General features: G+C 37.1%; 1 protein-coding gene across 1 annotated transcript; it reads left to right on the top strand.

Moving 5' to 3' along the window:
* Positions 1 to 393: 393 nt before the first annotated feature.
* On the top strand, positions 394 to 2,401 carry LOC125779316 (uncharacterized). Its single transcript, XM_049460596.1, has 2 exons — positions 394 to 2,099; positions 2,155 to 2,401. The coding sequence occupies exons 1-2, from the start codon at positions 798 to 800 to the stop codon at positions 2,164 to 2,166; spliced, it is 1,314 nt and encodes a 437-aa protein (XP_049316553.1). The 5' UTR covers positions 394 to 797; the 3' UTR covers positions 2,167 to 2,401.
* Positions 2,402 to 12,785: the final 10,384 nt, after the last annotated feature.

Raw genomic sequence — 12,785 nt, 5'->3', positions numbered from 1 at the left:
TAAGGTCTGCTATCCTTACAAACAATACTTTGCTACCAATACATTAAGGTCACTCATTTAATGTGACACTAATTTAATAGTGGCAAAGTAGCAAAGTGGCAAAATGGTAACTCTTGTTAAATGAGTGCTCTGTGGCAATATTGTAATAAGTCAGCTGTTCTTCATTTAACCCTGATCCCTTTTCCTGTAAATTTTTGATCAATTTTCTGTGATGAATAGCAAATGGCGAGACGAAAGAAACAAGGCGTCTCTGAATTTATTTTAATTTAAATATGGAATGTAAAGATGCTGTGCAATTGTTCAGTAAAGATGCTAATTTGATAAAAATTGCAAAAAGCAATAAAAAATATGTTTTTAAATATAATAATAAAGAAAAATAAAATACACTTGTAGCAATATAAATGTGATTACTGTATTATGTTGTATCGTTACCTTATTTTAATGTTACTTGAATAAGCAATCCTGTTGTACTTTTGAATTTGTATCATACCTTATTTTAATGTTACTCGAATAAGCAACCCTGGTGTACTATTGAATTTGTATCATATCTTATTTTAATGTTGCTCGAATAAGCAACCCTGATGTACTTTTGAATATGTATCATACCTTATTTTAATGTTACTCAAATAAGCAACCCTGAATTTTTAAACTTGTAACTGGCGACATGAAAGTGTAAAGAAAAATAAAGAAGAGTTCAGTTCGAACGCAACCATTAAACGAATCGGTCATCCCATGCTACAATATTTCAGAAGTGGGATTCGGGTACAGTAGCAAAGTTTTAACAAATTTTTTTTTAAATGGAGTGCATCGATGCTAATATATATACGGCGGCCCAGTTGCGTGAGTGGTTGAAGCGGTTGGGACTCCCGACTCATGGCAACAAAAGTGCCCTAGCAATAAGGTTGGGCGATGTGCCTGCGGTTGAGCGTGGCGATTGCCCTAGTTTCGCTGGCGAGGAGGTTGAGTCGGTGGGCGTTGGTGAATCACCTTTGGAGGAGACAGCGGAGCGTGATTTGGAGACGCAAAATGAACTCCTGACCAAAGAAGTCGAGCGGTTGAAGCTGGTGATTGTGCAACTTGGATCGGGCAGTGTGGTGGGCGGCGCCGCTGGTGTGACAGAGAGGGATGATTCAGCGAATGGCAGAGCTTCGAGTGCTTTGAATGGCGACGTAACGAATGTCAGCGCAACATATAACAGACAAGCGAACATACAACATGCAACGATTAATGGCGGCGGCGCTTCGAACGACGGCGGCGCATTGAACAACGGCAGCAGCGCTTCGAATGACGGCGGCGCATTGAACAACGGCAGCAGCGCTTTGAACGACGGCGGCGCTTTAAAAGACAATGACGCTTTGAACAGCGATGGCGCTGTAGGTACAGTAAGAAACGAAAAAGATAGCGCTACGGTAAGGAATGTCGGTGCTATACCTTTGGAGATGGTAAAAGATCTGTTACCAGAATACGAAGGTGGGCCGAATTTCAACATATGGATTCAACAGTTAAGAAGTGCTGGAAAAGTTTTTAACCTTGATCATAGCGCGCTGCGCGCTGTAATGATAAGCAAGTTGAAAGGTAGTGCAAGAGTGTGGCTGCACGCGAGGCCTCTGTTTATCACCGAAAATATAGACAGCCTTGTTGCAGAAATGCAAGCGGTGTTTGCACCAACACACAACAAGTTGTTGCTGCGAAAACAGTTTGAAGCGCGCAAGTGGTCGGTTGGTGAAACCTTCCAAAAATACTACAATGAAAAAGTTTTACTGTCAGATCCGTTGAATATGGATGAATGCGAGCTGATTGACCATATTGTCGAGGGTATGCCGGACGAGCAGTTACGGAATCAGGCATATATCCAATGCTACACTACAAGAGTGCAGCTTCTGCAGGCGTTCGGGAGAGTTGAATTGAAACGTGACTCGATGCAGATGCCTCGCACTAATGTCAGATGTTTCAACTGCAACTCATTTGGACACATGGCCGTGGCATGTCGGAAGCCGAAGCGAGAGGTTGGGGCGTGTTATGGGTGTGGCAGCATGGAGCATAAAGTCGCTACGTGTCCAACGAGGATTCAAAACAACCGTGCAGATGAGAGCCCATACGTAAGATATTTAAAGTTTATTGTAAGTAATAATACTAAATGTATTTTATCTTTAGAATGCCTCATAGACTCAGGGAGCCCAATAAGTTTTGTAAAACGATCATCCTTACCAGATACTATTGAATTTAATGATAATTTTTCAGTTTGTATTCCATATTTTGGTTTAAATAAAAGTAAATTAGAAATGTTTGGTGAATTTAATTGTAATGTTTGTTTTGAAAATAAATTTGTCAATATAAATTTGATCGTAGTGGCCGATGAGACTATGGGGTATGACGTAGTTTTGGGTAGAGACTTTTTCAAAGCAAGTAATTTAATTTTGATATGCAAGGATGAGATCAAAGAGAATGCATTAATTAAGTTAAAAAAGAGTGTTGATGATAACAGTGTTGAATATGAAAGTGTAAACGATGAAGGTAAACATAAAGTGGGCGGGTTCAAAAAAGACTGTAATAAAAGTTGTAAAGTAGAAAAGTGTATAGTTACGTTAAATGAAACAAATGATAGAAAAACAAAAGTGGGTGATATAAATAAAACTGAGTGTATTGTTGACGAAACAAATGATAGGAAAATGATAGTTGATGCAAATAGAAATAAAACGTTAACTGATGTGAATAAAAGAAAAGAGATAATTGATTGGAAAAATAATTTGAGTGATAGTCGATGTAAAGCAAATATGGTTACAAATTGTATTGTTGATGAAATTAAAAAATTGGGAGATAAGAAATTAGATCAAATTAGTGAGGTGGAGAGTAATAGTGAAAATAATGAAAGTTCTAGAAATATAAGATGGTTAATGCTCATTGATTTTAATAAAGAGAAAGAACTAAGTCTGAATGTGGGAAAAAATATATCACATTCAATTTGTACAAGGTTAAATAAAATATTTACAAAACTGTATGTACAGGCCGAACGTCCTGATGAACCATTGGTAAAGTGTAACATGAGACTCGTATTAGAAAACATAAAACCTTTTCATTATTCCCCGCGGCGATTATCGTATGTAGAAAAAGGGGAGTTGCAAAAGTTGATAGATGAGTATTTAGTAAAGGGATATATCAAACCAAGCGAGTCCGAATATGCGTCGCCGATTGTATTAGTAAAAAAGAAAACGGGAGATCTTAGAATGTGTGTAGATTACCGGACGTTGAATAAAGTAACCGCGAAAGATAATTATCCGATTCCATTAATTGATGACTTGTTAGACCGGTTAGCGAAAAAGAAAATATTCACAAAGCTTGATCTTAAGAATGGGTTTTTTCATGTTTATATGCATCCAGAATCAGAGAGATATACGTCTTTTGTGACTCCGTTGGGCCAGTTTGAATTCAAGAGAATGCCTTTTGGACTTAAAAATGCACCATCGATGTTTCAAAGGTTTATACACAAAATATTTGCAGAAATGATAAAAGAAGGAGAAGTTATAGTGTATTTAGACGATATCATGATTGCAACCGAAAGTTTAGAGAACCATTTCCAAATTCTAGAAAAAGTATTAAATAAGATAACTCAAAATAAACTTGAATTAAGGTTAGACAAGTGTGAATTCCTACAAACAAGCGTGAATTATTTGGGTTATATTGTTGACGGTGAAGGAATAAGGGCGGATGACAAAGGACTAGAAGCGATAAAAAATTTTCCGGTGCCAAAAAACGTTCATACAGTACAAAGTTTCATAGGTTTGTGTTCGTATTTCAGGAGGTTTGTGAAGGATTTTTCTGTTCTGGCAAAGCCTCTGTTCGACTTGACAAAAAAAGAAAAGATATTTTCATTTGGGGCAAAAGAATTAGAATGCTTTGAGCTTTTGAAATCTAAACTGCTAGGCGCCCCGGTACTTGCGTTGTATGACCCGAATGATTACACCGAGTTACATTGTGATGCAAGTTCGATAGGATTAGGGGCTATTTTATTGCAACGGAAAGAAGATGGAAAGATGCACCCAATTTTTTATTTTTCGAAAAGAACTACAGAAGCAGAGTCACGATATCACAGCTTCGAGTTGGAAGCTTTAGCAATAGTTAGTGCTTTGAAACGATTTCGTGTGTACCTTCAAGGAAAACCCTTCAAAATCATAACAGATTGTAATTCACTTGCACTTACATTGAATAAAAAAGAACTTAACCCTAGAATAGCACGATGGGCTTTAGAATTACAAAACTTCAATTATACGTTGGAGCATCGAGCGGGAAAACACATGCAGCATGTTGATGCTCTAAGTCGGTCCAGTAATATTCTAGTAGTAGAAACAAATACCTTTGAAGAAAATTTGATTATATGTCAAGGAAGAGATGAGAATTTAAAAAAGTGGAAAAAACTATTAGAAGAAAAAGAACATAAATTATTTGAGATGAGAAATGGGGTTTTGTACAGAAAAAAAAATGATGGCAGAGTTTTATTTTGTGTTCCACAAGATATGGAGGGTAATGTAATTTACAAATATCATGATGAGGTTGGCCATGTTGGAATAGATAAAGTAGTAGAATTAATATCGAAAAGCTATTGGTTCCCTAAGTTGAGAGAAAAGGTTGATAGACACATAAAAAATTGCTTGAAATGTATTGTATTCTCTTCCAAAAGTGGGGCGCAGGAGGGTTTTTTACATAGCATTCCAAAAGGAAGAATTCCCTTCGAAGTTGTTCACATTGACCACTTCGGTCCGATTGATAACTCATTAAAAACGAAACACATTTTTGTCGTCATTGATGCATTTACAAAATTTGTCAGACTTTACCCTACCAAAACAACAAATACTAGAGAAGCGATTCAAGCGTTGCAAAGTTATTTCCGGATTTATAGTCGTCCTAAATGCATTGTGTCTGATAGAGGAAGTTGTTTTACATCTGGTGAATTTAAAGAATTTCTAGAACAAAACTCGGTTCAGCATATTAAGATCGCTACAGGTTCTCCACAGGCAAATGGTCAGGTAGAGCGGGTAAATAGGAGTTTGGGGCCAATGATATCAAAAATGTTAAACACAGATAAACGATACAACTTGAATGCGGTAATAGAAAGTATAGAGCATGCTTTAAATAACACGATACATAGGACAACCGGGGAGCACCCGAGCGTAATGTTATTCGGTGTAAATCAAAGAGGTGAAGTTGTTGATTCGCTGAAAGAAAACTTAAGAGAAGTTGATAAGTCATGTGAAAATCGAATTTTGCAGGACATTCGTGAGAAGGCGAGTGTAAAACAAGAACAGTTGCAACAGTATAATACAAAATTTGTTAATAAAAACAGGCGAGCGCCAAGAAAATATGTAAAGGGAGATTATGTGGTTATAAAAAATTTCGATTCTCACGTAGGGGTGTCTAAAAAACTGATTCCTAAATTTAAGGGACCGTATTGTATTGAAAAAGTTTTACGAAACGATCGTTACTTACTTAGAGATGTCGACGGGTTTCAACAGTCTCGAGTCCCATACCACGGGGTATGGGCAGTTGGAAATATAAAACCATGGTTCAAAGGACGCGAAGTCTAGTCACTCACTTGAGATCAGGTGATCTCATGGTCAGGACGGCCGAATTGTAGCAATATAAATGTGATTACTGTATTATGTTGTATCGTTACCTTATTTTAATGTTACTTGAATAAGCAATCCTGTTGTACTTTTGAATTTGTATCATACCTTATTTTAATGTTACTCGAATAAGCAACCCTGGTGTACTATTGAATTTGTATCATATCTTATTTTAATGTTGCTCGAATAAGCAACCCTGATGTACTTTTGAATATGTATCATACCTTATTTTAATGTTACTCAAATAAGCAACCCTGAATTTTTAAACATGTAACTGGCGACATGAAAGTGTAAAGAAAAATAAAGAAGAGTTCAGTTCGAACGCAACCATTAAACGAATCGGTCATCCCATGCTACACACTTTATTTTGATAGTATGTACTTTTTTTTTCTTACCTATAATAACCAATGTACTTTAACTACAAAAAAAAGGTGGCAACCCTAGTTCAACGGTACCTCCATTGCATCAAATTCACAATTAATTAAAGATTATTCACAATTCGGTTGTAAAAAACAAATGATAACAATAAATATGTATTTTTAAATAATATATTACGCACCGTAAATTAAACTTTCGTCCATAACTTCAAATAAATTATTTGATTTGAAACTGCCCAACACCTTATGCACGTCGTTGTAGAACTCCCACTTTGACGGTGCTCCACCACTAGGACCAATTTTACGTTTTTCTTGCCTAAAAAATTTAAGATTTAGAAGAATTAAATAAGAATATATCCGTAAATGGACTGGTTCTTACATACCTATATCTTTTAGTTAAATTATTTAACCGCGTGCGCATCTCTACAGCATTCAAACAAACCTTGTGCTCGTTTTTCAGTTGTGCGCACATGTTTTGCAGCACATGATTATTTTTGTGGGTTCCTCTTAGTTTTTCAATGTTTTGGCCCCAAACATCAATGAGGGACTTCGTCTCAGAAGTCCCTAAATAAATGCGCGTTTTTTCGTATAATTTTTCATTTTTTGTTTTTTATTATTATTATTTTTGAAGTAATTTTGACGGAATATTTCGAAGAGCTTTTGTGTAAAAGCTTGTAGCAAAGTTTGTTACCTTTTTTTTTAGCTGTGTTTATACAAATACCACAATGAAACATCATAGTATTATACCAGCAAAATACTACACTGCTCATATACGTATGGTATTTTGCTCTTATTTGGTGACACACATCTGGTATTTGTACCATATATGGTATGGTTACTACATGTCTGTCTCAGGTATAATACGTTAGATATTGTCATCTATTTACTTTATGTATATAGTGAAATGACATTGGTCCAGTGACATTAACCAGCAATAGTTGCAGATGATATCACTCAGTCTGCCCTTTATTGAATATATGTATATACACGACCCAACTTATTTGGAAGCCGGCTTTGAGACACCCAGGAGCATAGTTGATTGATTGGATTACCTGTACATGAGAATTATGTTTTGCTTTACTATACTATATTTGAAAGGATTTGTAAATGAAACAGAAAAATATAAAAACGCGATGTAAAATCAGGGATTAATCGTATAAGAGTGAAAATTCAAAATTGTACGTATTTCTCAATAAAAATTCTTTCAAAAATTCTTGTACAAAAAATAACACAAAAAATAGGAGGGGACCACATTTAACCTATCGGATTTTGAAAGACAGATGACGATTCTCAAATTTATCCGATATGCACACCAAATTTTGCGATAATGGGTCAAACGGTTTCGGAAATGTTTGAAAAAAATACGTTGACATATTCGATAAAAAACTGTTCCAAATGTACTATATAAGGGTGGTATTTTGAGAATGGCCACTCATTACTAAAGCAATTGTTTTCTTTCAATAAGGATGGTTTACATGGAGTGGAAAATAAGTGATGCTGATCTCAATTATGATATAAATACACGAAACAGTGGACTAGTCTTAAGCAAATTTTTAACATTGGCATACTGGCAAGTCCCCTTCTTATGATATTTACGAAAAAACCTCCGTTTAAAAGGAGCACCGTTTTAATGGTTGTGGAAGTTCTAACTCGATACTGTCTGATCGGTATTCATGCGGTAAGATTAAACATTTTACCGGATGTCAGTTGCATCAGCTGCTTAAGAGAAGATATACATAGAATGGCCCGTATATGCCTGATCGAGACCAAAATGTCTCAAATCTCATACTTTTAGCCATCAAGGTAAAATAGCAGAAAAAGATAAGCAAACGTGTAAAAAGCGACCTTTGCTGAGCTCTCGCTAAGTGTATAAAATTAATGAAAAGTGTTCTAAGTATGTTGTAAATTAAGAATCAAAATCTATTTTGAAAAATGTCAAAAGATACACAAGTACGAGTATTTAAGTTAAGCTGTCATGCGGAGATTTTTGCAAGTGAACACTTTTGTAACTAGTAGATACGTACATACATATGTATCTCTATTTTTCCTTGGTAATCACCATGTACGTACAATTGTTTAAATAGTTGTCACGCACATTTGAAATAAAAATACCGGGTAGCTTGAGTAGTATGATGTACAATATGAATTTATTAAGAAAGCTTTTATATTTTTACAAATGTTATTTTATTAAAACTATACATTTGAATTATTTCGGTATGTATTATGTCTATAGCGCGCCAGATCGTTGTTGTCGAAAACCTTACTGTAGCGCGTAGAACGGGTGTTGTAAATGTAGGGTTTGAAAGCCAAGTGTATGTGACGAGTTGTGTCGAGCGAATGTGTCTGCTTTCCCGTTGCCCATCCTTTTTGTGAGTTGGGTTGCGTACGAGTGTGGTGTGTTACATTGGTGTTGTGTTGTAATGTCATCAGCTGTGGTAAATTAATCTGTCTTATTAGAGTGCGCCAGTTTTTCCGAGTAGAGAGGGTGGATGCTTAACTCATTTAAACAGCAAGTTTATTTTATGGACATCGTAAGGTCTGCTAACCTTACAAACAATACTTTGCTACCAATACATTAAGGTCACTCATTTAATGTGACACTAATTTAATAGTGGCAAAGTAGCAAAGTGGCAAAATGGTAACTCTTGTTAAATGAGTGCTCTGTGGCAATATTGTAATAAGTCAGCTGTTCTTCATTTAACCCTGATCCCTTTTCCTGTAAATTTTTGATCAATTCATTTTAAAATAACCAAATAACACAATATTATATGGAAATATTCGTACACGTTCCATTTTACAGCGAAGAACCAAAACTGTTTGTGATTTGGGGCAGCTTGCCATACATGCTACTGAAAATAGTCTCGCGTTGTTGCAATCTTGTCGGAATATAAATCCAGTGATTAACGTGTTCCAGCAAATGTAATTGCTGGCTTACTTCTCCAAAACTTGCATACATCGAACCATTCACAGTAAGCAATGACTCAAATATAGTTGAACCGCGTACATTAATCAATAGCAACCGAAGGTAGAAACAATCGTCGTTTTTCAGGTGGATTGTGTAAATTCGTCCTAATGCATTAGTTGATAAGACACCTGGATGTCAATCTACTGGTTGGCCTTGCTTTCTGCGTAACTATTCGACGATGCATTCCATGTATAATATCAAGGTATTTCCGAATAGAGCAATGTTCTCACAAACGGATCACTGACGAAAGTTGAGAAAAAACTCGACAATGTTAATTTTGTTGTTGGCGATGTTTCCACTGGCTATACTGTATTCTCTGGGTTGAAATACACCTTTTGCCCATTTTCCAAATTAACTTCGAGGCGCACAACAGTCGGAAAACGTTCATGAATTGCAAAAGTAAATATCCTACAAAGCGCTTTATTGCAGTTCACATATCGACCGTATCGTTCAAGACCAATAATCGCCATGTTTCTTTCTTTGGTGACGTACTTACAAACGTATTTTATCGATTACACCAAACTGCAATACTCAACATTGACATGACTTTTGGATGTGAATTAGACAACAGTGGCGAATATTCACTCTTCTAAGTTGAATGCTGAATGTTCTGTTATCTGGTGAGCGACGCCGATAGAGTTGATATCCATCATTTCCAGTTTGTGTTTCCGAAAGAAAAGCACGTGGATACTGTTTCGTGCATTTATTGGCGGACATACAAACCGAAAAGCGATTGTAGTGTCCGCAAGGTCTATGAACCATATTGGTTTCCACCACTTCATATAATACTGGATCTCTCTCTACATCAGGAACTTCCGGAGAAATGATTTCATCAATTTGATCTGGTGTAACCATCATCCACCATCCAACGAAGAATGTGTGCGTGCCGAAAACCTCTATTTTGCCACTCAACAGAGTACATCTAGCATCCAACAGCACCATATATACGTTGCTTCAAGGTAAAGTCAATCAAACATCGCAACGTCGTGCTGTGATGATCGCTTGCTGATTGACCGCGATCCATAATTCCACACGTATGTCATCGCATCGTGGGAGTACTTCTTGCCTTGTCTTGCCTTGGGCTGCCATACGTTGATGGCAAAACGAACGCCGACCGATATTAGGGCGACCTCTTCGTGGCTTCGTAACAAATTTCAATCTGCAATTGACCTCTTTGTGTGAAACACACGTAAAGTTTTCACTGAATAATTTTCAATAATTTTTTCTTTTGAATAGCCGGAATAAAAAAGCAAGCGACCGAAATTAAACTATTCAAATAATTTATGTACAAATTAAAATATTGAAAAACAAAACAAACAAAAATTGAAAAAAAAATTGTATGGAAAAAAGTTACTATTTGGAATTATCCAATTTTATCGAGTTTTCATTGTTTTTAATATGTATTGTATTATGATCTCGAGTTATAAGTGTTCGAACAAACCCGTCTTTGTTTTATATATATAGATAAATTATTTGCAATACGTTAAATATTTTAAAAATTTAAATCCGGCCCTGCATAAACGAGAATAGAATTTCAAATTTAATTGAACAAATTATTTCACACTCAATACAAGAGAGATCAATAAACATTTTAGGGACTAAAATAAAATTTATAACTGGGACTCCAGATCATGACGATCTTATTGAAATAAAAACACATTTAAATGAAAAATAGAGAATAATAATCAACAAAGAGTCATTAACTCACACCTTGAACAATCAATCTCAAAGGTTGATCCTATATCAGTCTCAACAAGCCTGGTCATATCAGAAACTTTAAAGGAATTAGAAACCCTATTTGAAACTATAAATTCCGTAAAGACAGGAAATTACTTGTCTAAATCTTTAAATTTAAATGATATAAAACAAATAATAAAAAACGAAAAGTTAGATATTCTAGTTTTAAATGTAATGGAACACTCCACAATAAATGTAATTAGAGTTAAGGATTCATATGTAATCATTTATAAATATCCTTTAATAACTTAAAAATGTAAATTATTTCGTTAAACTATCTACATGGCAAATATATATTAGACAAATATATAGCTCAATGTTATATAAATAATTATTCAAGAGTAAAAGAATGTAAACAATCAATAAATAATTTTATGTGTAAAACCAACAAGGATAATGAATGTGTTTCGAAATTAGTGCTAAAAGAAAAAGCAAATTGTAAAACTATTGAAGAAACAAACGCAAATATCATAATATTAGATTATGGTTATATAATATTAGATGGAAAATATGAAATTAATAACGAAACTATCTCAGGGCATCACGCGGCTGCTGCCTCAGCTGTCATAACAAGCAGGTTCACAGCGGAGGAACTAGGCATAATGCTGATCCAAGAGCTTAGGGTCCACAGAGGAGAGGTCAAAGGCCTCAAGACGGAGTCAAACAAGGTAATCTGGGATCTCTCTAGCGAGAGACCTAGAGCTTGTATAGTTGTCAGGAAAAACATTGATTTATTCTGTATTTCAGAGTTCCTGACGCAGAACTTAGGGGCGGTGCAGGCCAGGGACTATGAAGGCAAGGACTTCGTCCTGGCTTCAGCATATTTCCCAGGAAAGGCACCTACTGCACCCCCGGAGGTGGTGGAAAGGCTGGTTGAGCACTGCAGACGGCACAGGCCCCCTCATCATACGCTGTGACGCTAACGCTCACCATTCGGAATGGGGCAGTACCGACTGCTTCGTAAGAGGTGAGTCCCTTTTAGAGTATATTGTGGGTAGCAATCTAGGAATAAAGAATGTAAGGTGTGAACCCACTTTCACAACGATAAGCAGGAGGAAGGTGTTGGACATCACCTTGAACAATGAGCCTGCAACCGGATTGGTCTCGCTATGGAGAGTCTCAACGGAGCCCTCCTTGTCAGACCACAGGATTATAAGGTTCAAGCTAAAGGTAGAGGTTAGGCAACTCCCCCCCAGACGTAACCCTCGGAAGGCGAATTGGGACACCTTCGGGGTTATTTTAAGTAATGAATTGAGCGGAAAGGGACCGAGCGTTCAGGCCTTGGTCTGCAGATTAGGCTTTCTGAACTGAATGGGTCTGTAATTAACGTTTATCATGGCAATTGCCCCCTAAAAGCGTCCACAGACAGACGAGACTGCCCTTGGTGGACAAAGGAACTAGCAGACCTCCGGAAAAAAGTACACAGCCTGTTCAACAAGACGAAACGTACGGTTGTCTGGGCCGAATACCGTAGCTATCTCAACTTATAGAATAAGGAGATTAGGTCTGCAAAGCAGGCTAACTTCAGGAGATTCTGCGAGAATGTCGCCACTACGCCAGAAGCGGCTCGGCTGCACAAAGCTCTGGCCAGGGGCACAAAGGACGTAGAAATAGCAATTAAACGCGGCGACGAGACATTCACGACCAGTGCGGAGGACAGAGCCATGGAGCTTGTGCGGGCGCACTTCCCAGAGACAGTTCGGGAGAAACAATGTTCACCCGTGATCGAACACAGGCCATCCCGCGAGGATTGGAGTATCGCCAAACAGCTGTTTACGGTGGACTCGATCCGGTGGGCGATGGCCTCGTTTGAGAGATTCAAGTCTCCGGGAGCGGATGACATCTTTCCGGCGCTGTTACAACAGGGGGAGCAGTTGGAGAGAGAGCCTCGCATCGGTGTATATCTCTGAGGTATGGAGGACAGCGAAGGTGATCTTCACACCCAAGGTAGAAAGGAAAGACTACTTGTTCGCGAAATCTTTCAAGCCAATCAGTCTAATGTCTTTCCTACTAAAAACCATGGAGAAGATCGTGGATCAGGAAATAAAGATGAAAACGCTAAAGAGCTCACCAGCATGCCTACAGAGC

The sequence above is a fragment of the Bactrocera dorsalis genome, chromosome 6, assembly GCF_023373825.1.
Source record: "Bactrocera dorsalis isolate Fly_Bdor chromosome 6, ASM2337382v1, whole genome shotgun sequence".
Lineage (NCBI taxonomy): Eukaryota > Metazoa > Arthropoda > Insecta > Diptera > Tephritidae > Bactrocera > Bactrocera dorsalis.
The sequence above is the reverse complement of the archived record's forward strand: the minus strand, read 5'-3'. Positions and strand labels throughout refer to the sequence as shown.

What these genes read in the sequence shown, in the direction of transcription:
- LOC125779316 (XM_049460596.1), top strand. Translation starts at nt 798, where the DNA reads ATGGAGTGCATCGATGCTAATATATATACGGCGGCCCAGTTGCGTGAG.